Source organism: Myotis yumanensis, unplaced genomic scaffold, assembly GCF_028538775.1.
Source record: "Myotis yumanensis isolate MYYU_CA2020_CCGP unplaced genomic scaffold, mMyoYum1.0.hap1 SCAF_1, whole genome shotgun sequence".
Taxonomy (NCBI): Eukaryota; Metazoa; Chordata; class Mammalia; order Chiroptera; family Vespertilionidae; genus Myotis; species Myotis yumanensis.
In genome coordinates, this window is record NW_027223752.1 from 131,116,080 (window position 1) to 131,133,936 (window position 17,857).

Consider the following 17,857-nt stretch of genomic DNA (forward strand, 5'->3'; position numbering starts at 1 on the left):
TTATGGTTTGAATTTAAGTTGATAATCCATTTTGAGTTTATGTTTGTATATGGTGGAAGAAGGTGGTCCAGTTTCATTTTTTGCTTGTATCTGTCCAATTTACCCTACACCATTTATTTTTATATATATATTTTATTTATTTATTTATTTTTTTTACAGAGAGGAAGGGAAAGGGTTAGAGAGTTAGAAACATTGATGAGAAAGAAACATCAATCAGCTGCCTCCTGCACACTCTCTACTGGGTATATGCCCACAACCAAGGTACATGCCCTTGGCCGGAATTGAACCTTGGACCCTTGAATCTGCAGGCAAACACTCTATCCACTGAACCAAACCGGTTAGGGACCTACACCATTTATTGAATAGATTGTCTTTACTCATTGAATGATCTGTCCTCCTTTGTCAAATATTAATTGATCACATCATCAACTTATCTATAGGCTTTCTATTCTGCTCCATTGGTCTATATGTTTTTTTTTAATGCCAGTACCTTGGTGTTTTGATTACTATAACTTTGCAGTATAGTTTGATAGCAGGTAGTGTGATACCTGCAACTTTGTCTTTCTCTGGATTGCTGTGACTATTTAGGGTCTTTGGTGATTCCATATAAAAATTTGGATCATTTGTTCTACTTCTGTAAAAGCTGCCATTGGTATCTTAATAGGAATTTTATTTTGGGTGGTATGACATTTTAAAGATGTTAATTTTTCCTATCCATGGGCATGGTGTATGCTTCCGTTTTTTTGTATCTTCCTCCATTTCCTTATTAGGTGTTCATAATTTTCCAAGAGTTTTTCCTTCAGAGATATTGGTGGCTCTCAATGAATTGTTTTGTTACTGTGATGATGTGCCCAATCCTTTCGTTGGCACATCTCTACTTTACTAATCCCCTTCCTGTTATGGGCCTGGTGAAAATGTCTGCAAGTTTTTCAGGGCTAAGGAACAGTATACATCATTCCTTCCATCTGAACACTAGAGTGGGGCCCTGTGAGTGAGCAAGGAGCATGAACCTACAGCTGCACTAATGGGACTCTGATGAATAAGCCTCTATAGTCAGCAGCAGTTGAGCACAAGAGACGTAACCTCCTCCCCTTGTCCAAAATTCAAAGAGCTGGATGCAAGAGGGATGACAAATAGCTGTACCTTGTCTATGTTTGTTTGAACATTAGTGTACTAGTCCAGCTGGGTAGCCTTTATTTGTTTCAAAACAAAACACAGAGTCAACCTAGTAGTTTAGAATGATAATTTTGAAGATAGCCAGGTTGACTAAAATTGTCCTGTATTAATTTTGTGTTTTCCTTCTTGCCCAGAAGTGAATTGGAAAGGGAATACTTTTATCTACTACAGTTTAGTCTTAATGTTTCGCTCAGTGTCTATGCCAAATACTATTTTGACCTTCGGTCCTTAGCAAGTGACCACGGATTGCCTATTGCATTTGCTCCTCTTGGAAAAGAAAGAGCACTGAACCTAGAGGTAAGGCTGTGGGAATCCAAAGTGGGGTTTGCTGCCAGACACCAAAACCAATATCTGTGGATAAATCATATTATGTAGTGACTAGGAAAATGAAAAGCTTTTTAAACCAGCACATTGAAGAAGACTTATGAACTCTTTCACATCGTATTAGTGGTATCTCTTCTGGTTTATTTAAGAATCCCACATTATACAAAAATGATCTCTGTGACCATGATTCAGAATAATTTATATCCAATTTAATCTTGCATGGTGTTTTTTTTTTTTGGAAACTCTGTTCTTATTTCTAACTATATACGAATAATTTCTTACAATTGTATCACTAATCACATCTACAACCATATTCTACTTACAATTGTTAACTCAATTTGCAAATTCATGTCTTTTCTGTATATATCACAGTTTAGTACCTTTAGTTTGTTAACAAATCTAACCTGAGAGACTTATACTAAGATTGTAGAATATGTGCTTCAAACACTTGCTGTAGAAAGTACATAGGTTTTTTTTTAATGGAGATGGTAAAGTACATTGAACAAAGTAATTATGGCTTATGGCTTTTGGTGAATATACAACAAAATTATTCTCAACGGAAATGGACACTTTTAAATTGGACACTTTCTGTGGTACTTTGATGGTCCTTTAGAATAAGACCTGTTTCTACCTTAATTAATGTGCAACTGAAATAGTACCTTTCTAGTGCTTCGATCATTAGCATTTTCCTACCTTTCAATCAAGTATAACCCATGCCTGCCTCATTAAAATTTGCCTAGAGCAATTGCTAACTAATGAAGATTGGCTAGAATTTAAATAGCTGAGTCAACAATGGCTTTGTCCACGTGTAAGTTTATTATGTTTATGGAACCAAGTGTACAGGCAACAGATGATATTGTTGTTAGGACCTTGTCACACCTTTGACATCATTGAGAAAATCCAAACTGTAAATTCTAAGTTCCCCTTTGCTCTGCCAATCTAATCACAGTCCTTAAGTGACTTACCTTAGTGAATGAGCATGAAGTAGGATCCCAAGGACCAAGTAGTGTATACGCCAGCTCTCCGAAGAGGAAAAACTGTAATCGATATAAAGAAGTGGGAATGTGTGGCTATCAGTGATGCTTTCTCTGTGAAGGCCGCAACTCCTTTATTTTGAATATACCTGTGCTCTATCTCATGTCTCCGACCTAGGCCATTTCCAGATATTGTGAAAACAAAAACCTGTGCAGGGTGGCCATAAAAAAATCTGGCAGCTGTGCTAACCTTACTGATGTGCAGCGTGCCGATGCCATCTTATCTTAAGGAGGAATGAGGGCTGTGCCATGATGAGCCCCTCATCTGCAAGGACTGGAGAAGAATCACTGCTCCTGCTCCAATCCCAGCTAAGTTATTTCCTTTTAAGGGAGACGGGGGCGGCGGGGGCGGGGGGGGGGGGGAGGTGGGTATTGACATAATGAGTTTCTCATCTACCAAAACAAGGACTGTTGAAATATATTCCCTATTCTGGCAAATTTAGTATTTCCTCTTAAAAATAAGTGAAAGGTTTTAACCTGATGAGGATCTTTTTTAGCCTATGCTTAATTTATGATCCTTAGTATTTTTCATTTCCCTTTTGTTATTTTTATTACTAGAGGATATTACATTTGTTTAATTTTGTTTTCATTTTTGGATAAAAAGGAAATGTCTCTCTTAAACTTTTAAAAAGTTCCAGTTAATCTCACAATTGACAATCTCTTTTGAGCTTTAGAACTCTCATTTAGAAAATTTAAAGTATCTATTTCTATACACTATAGTTTCAAATGCTTTAATGTTTACTTTGATATTGGGGAAAATGGACTTCTTAGACATAAGGAAATTTCTTAAATATTTTTCATTGCTTCTTAGAGAAAAATAGGCACTTTCTTCCCCCTACTCCCCCCGCCCCCATTATGTGTTCTTTGCATTCCTTCTCAACTTTTTGGACATTGTTGCTGTATATGAATTATTTTAAAATAATTTTAGTTCTGAGTTTTCATTATAGTTTTTCAGACATTGAAGATTTCTCTACTTTTTAAGTTGATTTTAGAGAAGAAGGGAGAGAGGAAGAAACATAGATGTGAGAGAGAAACATCCATTGGTTGCCTCCCAGACAGTCCCCAAGACATGGGATCAAACCCAAAACCTGCACATGCGCCCTGATTGGGAACCAAACCCACAACCCTTTAGTTAATGGGAAGACACTCCAACCATCTGACCCAGCCAGGTCAAAGATTTCTCTTTAAAAGAAATTCAATAACAGCTATTCTTATTATAAAAGTCATATATTGTATGGTCTTTCACCTTTGAAAATTGTTATGTAACTGGCCAAAAAACTGCCAGAGTGAAGTCGTGAAAAGGAGATTTCTGGTGGTATAGAAGCTAGGTACAAAGGGTGCTGTTCTGTATTACTTTCCAGGACCATCTTACTAGCAGGTGCCTTTTGGTAATTGGTAGTTCCAATGGCTTATCTATATATATAAAAGGCTAAGTAACCAACCGTCCATCCATCCGACCGACCGGCTGGTACATATGACACACACTGGTCATTTAAAAAGAGACAAACATGCAAATTGACCATACCTTCGTTACACCCAAGCCATGACCACCAGCCACGCCCACCAGTCATGCCCACCAACCGATCCAGAGATATGCACATTAACCCAACAAAGATTGCAGAGGCCAGAGCTGGGATACTTGCATTGCAGCCACAGCTACCATGCAAACATCCCGGCTTTGGCCGCTGCAGGCCTATTGGAGACGCAGAAGTCAGGGGAGACAGAGAAGTCTGGCTCCAGCGCCTGAGGCTGGCTGCGGCCTGGGAGATGAAGAAGCCGCCTGCCCGTGATCCCAGTCTGCAGCTGGCCAGAGAAGCCACCTGCCCATGATCTCAGGCCACAGCTGGCCAGAGAAGGTGCCTGCCCGTGATCTCAGGCTGCAGCTGGCCAGAGAAGCTGCCTGCCTGTGATCTCAGGCCGCAGCTGGCCAGAGAAGCCGCCTGCCCGTGATCTCAGGCCGCAGCTGGCCAGAGAAGCCGCCTGCCCGTGATCTCAGGCTGCAGCCGGCCGGAGAAGCTGCCTGCCCCACATCCGCCTGCCCCATGTCCTTGGGAAGACTGAGAAGCCGGGCCCAGTGTTTGAGGCTGGCTGCATCCTAGAAGACGAAGAAGCTGCCTGCCCCGTGATCCCAGACTGCAGCCAGCTGGAGAAGCTGCCCACACTGCATCACAGAGGACACGGAGAAGATGCCTACCTTGTGGTCCAAGGGCCAGCGCCTGTGGCCCGGGAAATAGGTTCCCTCTTCTCCTACTGCAGTCATTACTTCAATATTCCCCTTCTGAGTTTCTCTCCTGTGCCGCAACCCAACTCCACTTTTCATTGGAAGGATATGGAACAGAGCAGTTTTAAAAGCTTACATTTTTAAGCCAGTAAGGTTGGTACTTAAACATATAAATGGAAAACTAGAGTCCTTAAGGTAACAAAGGCTACCAAGGGAGGGGGACAGGGACAGGGCATGACCTAACATATCCAGCAATCCATATGGGGACTGAAAACTTTGCAATGATGACAATTAGTGAAGATATGAATCAATTAACATAGTTGACAGGGACAATTCTTCCATCTTTGAAAATATCTACATAAAATCTGTTTAAATAGATTTTCATCTGCATAACCTAACACATTCTGACAAGACCACCACCACCAATGTGGTCAGTGTTGCGCTGATAAATGTTTAACAACTGGCTCTCAACCAAAGAAAACAAAACTCTGATTTATACTGTTGGCCAATTTCTGTGGCATAAATTCTCCATCCAAGGCTGATTTCAGCTGCTAATGTGATGCCACTAAATGCAGAGCTGAGGAGAAACATGCAGTAATACACTATTATATTCCACCAGAAAGACCCAAAAGATATAAATAATGTCAAGAGTCAGAACAGTAAAGTGTAGTAAATAATTGAGGAGTGATGAATTTAGAGTACGTATTTCCTTTGGTTTTAATGTAATTTATTCACTTTTAAGATTATATAATTTAATTTTTAATAATGAACATGTTTAACAATCAGCTTACAAAATTGCTGAAAATTTTTGAGCCAGTAAGAGCAGGCTCTAGCACAATACTGAGTAGAGTGTAATGGCTAAATGCCCAGGCTCATGGATTTGAAATGAGACTCAGCCACTTTTGGGTTTTACTGGTCAAGTTACCTGATCTCTCTATACCTCAGTGTTCTCATCTGTGTCATTATAGTACCTACTGTATAGAGTTGTTGCAAAGATAAAAATGAAATCTGTGTATGACACAACACAGTACCTGAAACAATAATTCACTCAATTTGTTATAAACTGCTTCTGCCTCAAAACGTTGTTGACAAAATTACTCATGCTGAAAGAATGAAATTTTATTGATGAGAAAAATGCCTTATTTTGCAATCTACATGGAGACAGTCAATTTTAATTCCTAGGCAGTAGATGGTAATCTACTACTAGAAACTGCAAGGGGAAAAATGACCTCAATCAACCTGATTGAGGCACTGTATTATTAGCTGAATCATAAAGCAGAGAGGATGCCATACATTCTGGGATACATCTGCAGTAAGAGGCTTCATCTCAGGTATTAATTCTGATCAACTAAGCATCAGACTTAAGATGAATGGTGAGAAGGATTCTGAGGCTGCTTCTAGACTTAGCAGGAATAGAACTTTAATACATAAGCAACAGTTACTATGGTTAATGATGGCAAGAAAACACACACCATGATCTAATCTAATAAAAGAGAAACATGCAAATCTCCTGAGGGCTCCTGGGCTGCCAGAGGGATGTCTGACTGCCGGGGAGTGGGCCTAAACCAGCAGGTGGTCATCCCCTGAGGGGTCCCAGACTGCGAGAGGGCACAGGCCGGGCTACGGACTCTCCCCCCCCACTGAGTGCACAAATTTTTGTGCATCGGGCCTCTAGTTTAAAAATAAACTTTGACTCATGCATGCATGATACATATAAAGCTCTGGCTAACATACAGTCCGTCATTTAGCCTTTTATATATATATATATAATGACGTAATTTTTGCAGTAACGTAACTACTACACGAATCTTTCTTCTAATTAATTTCCTTTTAATGTACACAAATCCGTGCACTGGGCCATTAGTATTGAATAAGTGACTTATTCTACTTATAATGCATGCCATTAGCTATTATGTCTGGAAATTGTTTTTAAAGAAATTAGACAACCGATTTCTAGAAAGTAAAATTTTATTGTTTTTGATCCACATCTTGCTTTCCCTGTAGGACTGTCTGTGATGCACTATTGCCTTTTTGAGTTAACATATGTCTGTGATGTCAGCATTTTCTCTCCTCCCTCTGCAGTTACAATGGTGAATTCTAATAGCACATTAGCAAGAAAGAATTTTAAAAAATTGAGCAGTTCCATGATGTTTCTTCTTAAGGCTTTTCAAGCATAACCTTTCAAAAAATTTAACATATTTAGAGTTGATAATACAGTTGAAGGAGGTGAGTAGAAAATATTCACAAGGATGATAGTCAAAAGTGTCATTAAGATTGGTTTTTAATATTTTCCAGGTTTTACTGGGTTGCTCTAAGCATATTTAATATTTCATTAAGGTTATAAAAATTTTGACGGGAATAGTTGAACTAATTAATTTTTTTAAAAAAAAGATTAGATGCTTAAAGCCAGTCTCTATATTAAAAAGTAAGGAAATAGTAAGATCTTTTTATATAACTTAAAAAAGAATCTTTATTGTTTAAAGTATTACATATATTCTCCTTTACCCCACTGACATCTCCCCATCCGCTTCCGCTCCCACCCCAGACTTTCACCACCCTATTGTCTGTCCACGTGTTTCGCATATATGCATACAAGTTCATTGGTTGATCTCTTCCCAGGCCCTCATGCTCCCCTCCCTTCCCCCTGAGGTTTGACAATCTATTTGATGGTTTTATATCTCTGGTTCAATTTTGTTCATCAGTTTATTTTGTTCACTAGATTCCACATATGAGAGAGATCATGTGATATTTATCTCTCTGACTGGCTTATTTCGCTTAGCATGATGCTCTCCAGGACCCTCCATGCTGTCTCAAACAAAGGGTAAGAGATTCTTCTTTTTTACTGCTATATGGTATTCCATGATGTACATGTACCACAGTTTTTAAATCCACTTATATGCTCATGGTTATTTAAGCTGTTTCCAAATCTTAGCTATTATAAATCACACTACTATGAACATAGGGGTGCATATATTCTTTCTGATCAGTGTTTCTGATTTCTTAGGATATATTCCTAGAGGTGGGGTCACTGGGTCAATGGGAGTTCCATTTTTAATTTTCTGAGGAAACTCCATACTGTTCTCCACAGAGGCTGCACCAGTCTGCATTCCCACTAACAGTGTACTAGTGTTCCCTTTTCTCTACATAATTGCCAACACTTGTCATTTGTTTATTTGTTGATGATAGCCATTCTGACAGGTGTGAGATGGTACCTCATTGTCATTTTGATTTGTATCTCTTGGATGAGTATTGACTTTGAGCATTTTTACATGTGCCTTTTGGTCTTGTGTATGTCCAGTTTGGAGAAGTGTCTTTTTTAGGTTCTTTTCCCAGTTTTTAATTGGATTATCTAGCTTTTGTTAAATTGTGTGAGTTCCCTATAGATTTTGGAGATTAAACCCTTATCCTATATAATAAAAGGGCAGTATGCAAATTGACCCTAAGGGAGGAACAACTAGGAACAATAAGTCCCTATGACGTGCACTGACCACCAGGAGGAAGACACTCAACGCAGGAGCTGCTCCCTGGTGGTCAGTGCACTTCCACGGGGGTGGGGGGGGGGGCGGTCGGGGGGAGGGCCACTCAGCCAGAAGCCGGCTAATGGCTGGCCAGCTCGGTGGCGGTGGTGGGAGACTCTCCCACCTCTGTGGCAGCACTAAGGATGTCCGACTAACGGCCATTAGTCAGACATCCCCCAGGGCTCCTGGGCTGCCAGAGGGATGTCTGACTGCTAGCTTAGACCTGATCCCCCAGGGAGCGGGCCTAAGCCAGCAGGTGGACATCCCAAGGGCTCCCAGGCTGCCAGAGGGATGTCTGCCAGCTTAGACCGGATCCCCCAGGATCAAGCCTAAGCTGGCAGTGGGACATGCCCCAACAGGTCCCAGACTGTGAGAGGGCACAGGCTGGGCTGAGGGACCCCCCCAAATGCATAATTTTCATGCACCAGGCCTCTAGTTGGATATATAATTGGCAAATATGTTCTCTCATGCATATTGTTGTTTTGTTGATGGTTTCTTTTACTGTGTAGAAGCTTTTTATTTTGATGTACTCCCATTTGTTTATTTCCTCCTTCATTTCCATTTTCCTAGGAGATGTATCGGTAAACATACTGCTATGAGAGATATCTGAGATTTTGCTGCCTATGGTTTCTTCTAAGATTTTTATGGTTTCACGTATTACATTTAAGTCTTTTATCCATCTTTATTTTATTTTTGTGTATGGTGTATGTTGGTGGTCTAGTTGCATTTTATTTTATTTTATTTTTGCATGTAGCTGTCCAGTGATCTCAAAACCATTTATTGAAGAGACTCTTTTTACTGCATTGTTGTTCTCATCTCCTTTCTCAAAGATTAAGTGAACATAATGGCTTGGGTTGATGCTTGGGTTTTCTATTCTGTTCCACTGAACTATATGGCTGTCTTTGTGCCACTAACAAGCTGTTTTGATCACAGTGGCTTTGTGGTATAGCTTGATATTTAGTCTTGTGATGCATCCAACTTTGTTCTTCTTTCTCAAAATTGCTGTAGCTATCCAGGCTCTTTTTTTGGTGCCATATAAATGTTCAGGATGTCTGTTCTACACCTGTGTAGTATGCCATTGGTATTTTAATAGGGATTACATTGAATCTATATATTGCTTTGGGTAGTATGGACATTTTCATGATGTTAATAATTCCAATCCATGAACATAGTATGTTCTTACACTTGTTTATGTCCACTTCTATCTCTTTTTTCAATGTTTTATAGTTTTCTGAGTACAGGTCTTTTACCTCCTTGGTTAAATGTATTCCTAAGTTTCTTAAGTTTTTTTGTTGCAGTGACAGATGGCATTTTTTTTTTTTTTAGTTTCTCTCTCTGAGAGTTTATTTTTTTAAGTAAATCTTTATTGTTCAGATTATTACAGTTGTTCCTTTTTTTCTCCCCATAGCTCCCCTCCACCTGGTTCCCACCCCACCCTCTGCCATTACCCCTCCCCTCCCCACTGTCCTCATCCATAGATGTACGATTTTTGTCCAGTGTCTTCCTGCACCTCCCACACCCCTTTAACCCCTGAGAATAGTCAGTCCATTCCCTTTCTATGCCTCTGATTCTATTATATTCACCAGTTTATTCTGTTCATCAGATTATTTATTTACTTGATTTTTTGATTCACTTGTTGATAGATGTGTATTTGTTGTTGATAATTTGTATCTTTACCTTTTTCTTCTTCTTCCTCTTCTTTCAGCATTTCATATAATACTGGTTTGGTGGTGATGAACTCCTTCAGCTTTTTCTTATCTGTGAAGCTCTTTATCTGACCTTCAATTCTGAATGATAGCTTTGCTGGGTAAAGTAATCTTGGTTGTAGGTTCTTGCTATTGATCGCTTTGAATATTTCTTGCCACTCCCTTCTGGCCTGCATAGTTTCTATTGAGAAATCAGCTGACAGTTGTATGGGCACTCCCTTGTAGGTAACTAACTGTTTTTCTCTTGCTGCTTTTAAGATTCTCTCTTTGTCTTTTGCTCTTGGCATTTTAATTATGATGTGTCTTGGTGTGGTCCTCTTTGGATTCCTTTTGTTTGGGGTTCTCTGTGCTTCCTGGACTTGTAAGTCTATTTCTTTCACCATGTAGGGGAAGTTTTCTGTCATTATTTCTTCAAATATGTTTTCAATATCTTGCTCTCTCTCTTCTGGCACCCTGATAATTTGGATTTTGGTACGTTTGAAGTTGTTCCAGAGGTTCCTTAAACTATCTTCGTATTTTTGGATTTTTTTTTCATTTTGCTTTTCCGGTTGGGTGTTGTTTCCTTCTTCGTATTTCAAATCTTTGACTTGATTCTTGCGATCCTCTAGTCTGCTGTTGGAACTCTGCATAATATTCTTTATTTTAGTCAGTTTATGCTTAATTTCTAGTTGATCCTTTTTCATATCCTCGAGGGTCTCACTAGATTTATGGAGGGTCTCACTAAATTTATCAGCAGTTTCTAGAAAATTCTTGAAAAACTTCATAACTGTGGTTTTGAATTCTATATCCTGTAGTTTGCTTTCCTCCATTTCTGTCATTTGTGACCTGTTTCTTTGTCTCCACATTTTTTATGCTCCCCTGTGTTGATAGAGTGGCTTTCTGTGCTAGGTGTCCTATAGGGCCCAGTGGCTCAGCCTCCCCAATTATACCTGAGGTGGACACTCTTGGTGCACCCCTTTGTGGGCTGTGTGCACAGTCTTGTTGTAGTTAAGCCTTGATTGTTGTAGGTATCCCTGGGAGGAATTGACCTCCATGCCAATTGGCTGTGAGAATCAGCTTTGTCTACAGTGGGAGAACTTCTGTGCTGGAGACACCCTTATGGGGCAAGACTTGCTTCAGTGGGGCTTTGGTGCTCACTGAGTCTGCCCCTTGAGTGTGTCCCTTACGGATCTGAGGAGTTGTAATCTGGATGGTCCCACTCTGACCACTGGGTATACTGGCTCTTGGATCTCTAAGGAGGTATTAATTTAGCCTCTGCCTGAGGCTACCCAGCAGGAGCTATGGAGAGATCTGCAGATTCCTCTTCTTTGTTTGGGGTTTGGAGGTGCCCAGATGAGGCCCAGCTGTGAAGCAATGCAAGCTGCTGTGGGGCCTTGGGCCTTCTTTTGGATGTTCTGGGTCTCTCTGACCCTGCTGCAGTTTGTTAGGTAATTTTCAGATTGCAAAGGGCCAGACCTTTCATATGCAAAAGCTTCTGCACACAGTTTGGGTGGGGCGGGGTCTCAGGGGATCAACAGGGTGGAGCAAGCAGCTATGGCTGCTCCTCATTCCTACCCTAAGAGTTCCTGTGTCTCAATGTCCTGGTAATCACTGCAAGCACCTCTCAGAGAAAGTCGTCCTGGATTTTTGCCCACTGCCAGACAGTCCAGTTTCTCCCCATATTAGTCTGGGTTCCTAGAGACTCACCTGGAACTGGAGTTCAGTTCAGTCGGGAGCTTGAGACTCCCTCCCTATTGAAAAAGACAACCATGTCCTCAGTTGCCAGCTCTTTCCACGTGCACCTCTGTACCTCTGCACTTGCGCACCTCCTCTGAGTCTCAGTGTGCTTTTCTCTTTCCTTCTAGTTGTAGAATTTCCACTCAGCCAGCCTTCCTGCGGTTCTGGATGATGTCCGTTTTGTCTTTTAGTTGTATTTTTGAAATGTTTGTGTGAGGCAGCAATTTCCAGTGTTTACTTATGCCGCCATCTTGGTTTTTTTCCTCTCTGAGAGTTTATTATTGGTGTATAAGAATGCCAGTGATTTCTGGGTGTTAATTTTGTATATGGCAACATTTGCAAAATCCATGATTAAATCTAATAGTTTTTTGGTGGAGTCCTAAAGGTTTTCTATGTACTATATCATATCATCTGCACGTAATGACAGTTTTACTACTTCCTTCCAATTTGCATGCCTTTTATGTTTTCTTCTTGCTAATAGCTGTTGCTAGGACCTCCAGTACTGTGATCTGCATCCTAGGGTTCAGGATCTGAAGAAGGGGCTGATGCACAAATGAAAACACTAGACAAGAAGTAAGAATTATTAAGGGGTGAAGGGCCAGGTGGAGACCTCTCTCTTGGAGAGGCACACTGAAACCTGGCCTTATCCGCTTTTTATTCAGTTTTACATACACATCTTGCCCTCAGTAAAGCATGACAAACAGGTAGTAGACAGACCGTCTCCAAGGTCAATAAAGATCAGTAAAGATCAGTAGGGTCCAGTAAACATTTACTTTGAGGCCATTAGGTCAGGAAATTGCTTCAAGCTACCACTATCTCAAAACAAACAAAGTTCCATCGCCTTCCACCTTCCTTGGTGCACTCTCATGATAGTATCAGCAGCGGTGGCTTCCCACACTCCAGTACTATGTTGAATAAAGGTGCTGAAAATGGACAACCCTATGTTGTTCCAGGTTTTAGGGCTTTAGTTTGCAGGGAGTTTTCATTACTGCTTCTACTTCATCAGTACTTATTGCCCTATTCAGGTTTTCTGTGATTTGAAAATTCTTTTATTTCATTTCAATTTTGGAAGGTTGTATTTTTTTAGGCATTTGTCCATTTCATGCAGGTTGTCCAGCCCATTGGCATATAGTTGTTCATTATCTTTTCTTACAATCCTTTGTACTTCTGTGATGTCAATTGTTATTTCTCCCCATTTGTTTCTGAATTTATTTATTTGCGTTCTCTCTCTCTGTTTCTTGATGAGATGGTCTAAAGGTGCATGGATCTTATTTATCTTTTCAAAGAACCAGCTCTTGGTTTCATTGATCTTTTGTATTGTATTTTTCGTCTGTATTTCATTTATTTCTGCTCTGATCTTTTTATTTCTTTCCTTCTTACTATGGGTTTTTTCTTGTTTTTCTCTTTCTAGATATTTAGGTTGTGGTGTTAGACGGTTTTGTTTTGTTTTTAGCAATTTTTCTTGTTTCTTGAGATAGGCCTGTAGTGCTATGTACTTCTGTCTCAGGATTGCTTCCACTGTATTTCATAGGCTTTGGGTTGTTGTATGTTCATTTTCATTTTTTTCTAGGAACTATTTGAGTTCTTCCTCGATGTCATTGGTAACCCATTTATTATGTAATAACATGATATTTAGCCTTCATGTGTTTGAATGTTTTGGGGTGTGTGTTTTTTTTTTTTAGTTTTTTTAAAAAAATATATATTTTATTGGTTTTTTACAGAGAGGAAGGGAGAGGGATAGAGAGTTAGAAACATCGATGAGAGAGAAACACTGATCAGCTGCCTCCTGCATACCCCCTACTGGGGATATGCCCGCAACCAAGGTACATGCCCTTGACTGGAATCGAACTTGGGACCCTTGAGTCCCCAGGCCGATGCTCTATCCACTGAGCCAAACCGGTCAGGGCTGGTATATATATATATATATTTGACCTCTAATTTCATGTCATTGTAATCCCAGAAAATGCTTGATATGATTTCAATCCTCTGGAATTTTTAGACATTTGTTTTGTGCCCTACCATGTGGTCTGTCTTTGAGAATGTCCCATGTGCACTTCAGAAGAATGTACATGTATCTTTGGCGTGAAATGTTCTGTAAAGTCTTCTAAATTCATTTGATCCATTGTGTCATTTATGGTTGCTGTTTCCTTGTTGATTTTTTGTCTAGAAGATCTATCCAGTAATGCCAGTGGTGTGTTAAAGTACTCTACTATGATTGTATTGCTGTCAATCTCTCCCTTTAAATCCTCTAGAAGTTAATTTATGTATTTGTGTGCTTGTATATTGGGTGTGTATATATTTACCAGGGTTATATTCTCTTGTTGTATTGGTCCTTTCAGTTTATTGACAAAGCCTTCATTGTCTCCTGTTATGGCCTTCATTTTGAAATCTATTTTGTCAGATATGAATATTGTTACCTTCGTTTTATTTTTTATTTCCATTTTCATGGAAAATTTTTTCCCAACCCTTCACTTTCATTCTGTGTGAGTCTTTTGTTCTGAGGTGGGTCTCTTGTAAAAGCATATATATGGGTCATGTTTTCTTATCCCTTCACCTACTTTGTGTCTTTTGATTTGAGCATTTAATTTATTTACTTTTAAGATTATTATTACTAGGTACGTGTTTATTACCATTTTTATTCTTTATGCATGTGTTTCTCTTTTCTCTTTCTTCTTTATACAACAGTCTCTCAGCATTTTTTGCATTGTTGTTTTGGTAGTAATAAACATTAGCCATTTTTTTTTTTTTGTTTTTTTTTTTTTTTTGTCTGTGAAGCTTCTAATTTCACCTTCAATTTTGAATGATAGCCATGCTAGAGAGTCTTGTATTCCGTCCTTTGCTTCTCATTACTTTGTATACTTCATGCCACTCCCTTCTGGCCTGAAGTGCTTCTATTGAGAAATCAGCTGATAGTCTAATGGGAGTTCCCTTGTAGGTAATTTTGTCTCTCTCTCTTGTAGCCTTTAAGATTCTTTCTTTGTCTTTACATTTGCCATTTTAATTATAATGTGTCTTGGTGTGGGTCTTTTTGGGTTCCTCTTGATTGGGACTCTTTGTGCTTCCTGTGAGTTTTTTCTTCCCCAAGTCAGGGAAGTTGTCTGTCATTATTTGTTCAAACAGGTTTTCTATTGCTTGCTCAGCTTCTTCTCCTTCTTGAGCCCCTATTATATGTGTGTTGTTTCTTTCAGGTTGACCCAAAGTTCCCTCAAACTCTCCTCTTTCTTTTTCATTTGTTTTTCCAGTTGCTGCTCTGTTTGGGAGTTTTTCTACCTTGTGTTCTAACACACTGATTTGGTCCTCAGCTTCTTCTAGACTGCAGTTTAATACGTTAAAGAACAGGTTAGGCTGTTCTTTAATACACCTATGTCATTCTTCATTTCCCCTTGATTCTTATCCATGTTGGTGCATTTGTAATTCAACTCCTTATAATTCTCATCAAGTTGCTTGTAATTCTCAGTCAAATGTTTGAGCATCCTTATAATCATTACTTTCCATTCTGTATCTGAGAAATTACTTGCTTCCATTTAATTTAGTTTCTTTTCTGGCGATTCCTCTTTTTCTTTACTTTGGGGATTCTTTGTCTTCCCATTTTAGCAGTCTGGTAGATTGGGGAGCTGGGTGAGGCAGGTGGTTTCCCAGCAGGAGTCCGTGTGTTCAGATGTGACTAGTCCCAATGGATCTCAGTGGTGCACCTGATCTTCTGATGGCCCCGGTTTAGGCATATCTGGTCTCTGTGGCAGGTCCCTACGTCAGGGGGCTTCAGGAAGCATCTACCTGGCAGTATCAGGCAGTAGAGCCATTTCTACACAGTGGGTCACGATGGCAGATCTGTGCGTCTGGGGGTGTTGGGTCACAGGGCGCTGGGTTGGGTGCACCACATCCAGGCGGTGGGACCAGTCGTCCAGGGACACTAGGTCAGGTGTGCTGGTTTGGGTGGCCAGTCCCTGTGTCGAGGCTGGGCATGTGTCAGGGTGGTGGTTGGGGATAGGGGCTCCACTGTTGAGGAAGGAGGGTCAGGCTGGGCATTGCTCCGCTCATGCAGGAGTCAGGCCATTGCCTCGCTGGCCTCTATGGAGGTGTGGGCTGATTCCTCTGCCCACAGAGGGGTTGGAGCAGACTGAGCACACTCTGTTCATGAGTATAGCATGAGGCAGGGTGCCTGGCCCTCCCTTGGGGAGGGGGCGGGGCCTGCTGCTCACTGAGGGGTTGGGGCAAGCTGGGCACTCCATTGCCCAGTAGTCGGCAGGATGCCCCATTAGTGCCAATGGCGGGGCCAGCCTGTCACTCTGCCCAGGAGGAGGCTGGGCAGGCCAGGGCCCCTGTCACCAATATGGCAGGTGAGCCCCTTGCACTGTTGGCCATTCCTCCAGGTGCACAGTTCAGGTAACTGAGCCTGGAGGACTGGTCTGTGTGCCTGGAGACTTGGGGGCTGGATGCCTCTGTCAGGGGCCCAGGGGTGCTGGGCAGGGTGCTCCCTGTACCTCCTCCCACAGAGACCCTGCACTCCCTCACAAATGTGCGCTCTCCCCTGAAGTGGAGAGAAGTGCCTTCCAGGCAGCAGCCGCAGTGGCAGCTGCTCTGCCTGGAGTGCCCAGTGGTCTCCCTGAGCTCCCGCTCTCACAGACGTGCCCTCCATCTCCCACGTGCATATGCTCCCTCTCATACACTCACTTTCTCACATGCGCACCTACTCCAGATCTGCCCTCTGCCATGATCCTCAGACTCCAATATGCTTTCTAATGACCTGAGAGTTATGTCAGTTGCCTGAACCACGTCCAGCACTGCCAGTGGTGAACCTGAGGAGGGGCTGTGAAGGATTAAAGAAACAGAAAAGAGAATATAGTTGGGACCAGGTGGATCACTGTGCCTGGATGAGGAAACAGTGACACAGCCTGTAAGCGGAATATTTATTTTATAGTCAGATCACACAAAGCAAAACAAGGGTGTGGTCATGATGTTTACAATGTTTTTGCGGGTTTCAAATCTACTTCTTTTCTGTTTTTGCAATTCTCTGAACTCTATCAAGCTTTGTTTTCGCAGCACTTGTTGCACCTCCCACAGCTCACATCCCTCAGCTACCAAGGACTACAAGGTCGGACTATAAGAGCTTATATTCAACCATAGCCTTTGGCTGTAATTGTGCTGGGAGGGCTTTGCCCTCCAAGCTGGGACTTGTATGTGGCTTTGCCACAAGAAGACAGTGCCTTCCTGTCAGTCTGAGGCTTGAACCTGTCCAAATGCTGTAGCCACTCTCCACAGTTGCCTTAGCAGGAATAACAATTTTAAATTTAATTTAGCCTAAAGTTAAGTGAATATTAACTTTGGATTAAATATTTTTCTCTTTTCTCCTCTTGAAATTTAAGCATTACTTCTCTTTATTCATTTAACCAACATTTGATCTATTACCTATATTTTTTATATAGTTTCCATGAAAGAATATAAAATGATATTCTTGCAGAAACTCCTTCTTACTGTCATCATCTGAAATGCAACCATAATTCAAAGCTGGTTAAGTCTTTGGGAGAAAAGTTATTTAATAATTATGTTTTATTTTTTATAGTACAAACTAGTTAATTTTTAAACTATGATAATTTTTATTTATAGTGTTTAAGACAAGCCATGAATATTTGGTTTCTTTTAGGCATTGAAAACATAAATGAAACTGAAGATTCAACTGAACCTTTGATAGATCCTGTGTATGAACAAGGCAAGTAATTAACTAAAATCCATTATCTCCTCAAATGGACTTTAATTTAAGAACTTGACTTAGAATAAAGTACCATGAAGTTAAAATATTTTCCTTGTCAAATGTTAACAGGATAAAGTCTTTGAATTGGAGCAGTCTTGTGCTTTATGCATTGCTTGCCTTATGTGTGAAGTGTTAATTTCCACTTTAGGTTTATGAATGCAGTGCATTTATTGTAGCACACAGTTTGTTTCAAGGTGACAGGGGTATTCAAGAATAGTGTAACAACCTCTGCTCGATATTCCATTTATGAAACTTTTAATAGATGAGATTTATTCATTTTGACTTAGAAATCCTATATAATAAAAGCATAATATGCCAGTGTCCAGTCGACCAGTAGACCGTTCAACCAATCAAAGCATAATATGCTAATGATACGCTAAGGCCTCTCAACTGCTTGCCATGATGTACACTGA

At 40.6% G+C, this 17,857-nt stretch overlaps 1 protein-coding gene across 1 annotated transcript in view; it reads left to right on the forward strand.

Moving 5' to 3' along the window:
- LOC139014206 (cyclin-Y-like protein 1) overlaps nucleotides 1-17,857 on the forward strand; it is an 80,262-nt gene that overhangs the window by 45,831 nt on the left and 16,574 nt on the right. The window contains exon 9 of the mRNA XM_070421196.1: nucleotides 1,311-1,473. Coding sequence (XP_070277297.1) covers nucleotides 1,311-1,473 — 163 coding nt within the window. The remainder of the gene's footprint in view (nucleotides 1-1,310; nucleotides 1,474-17,857) is intronic.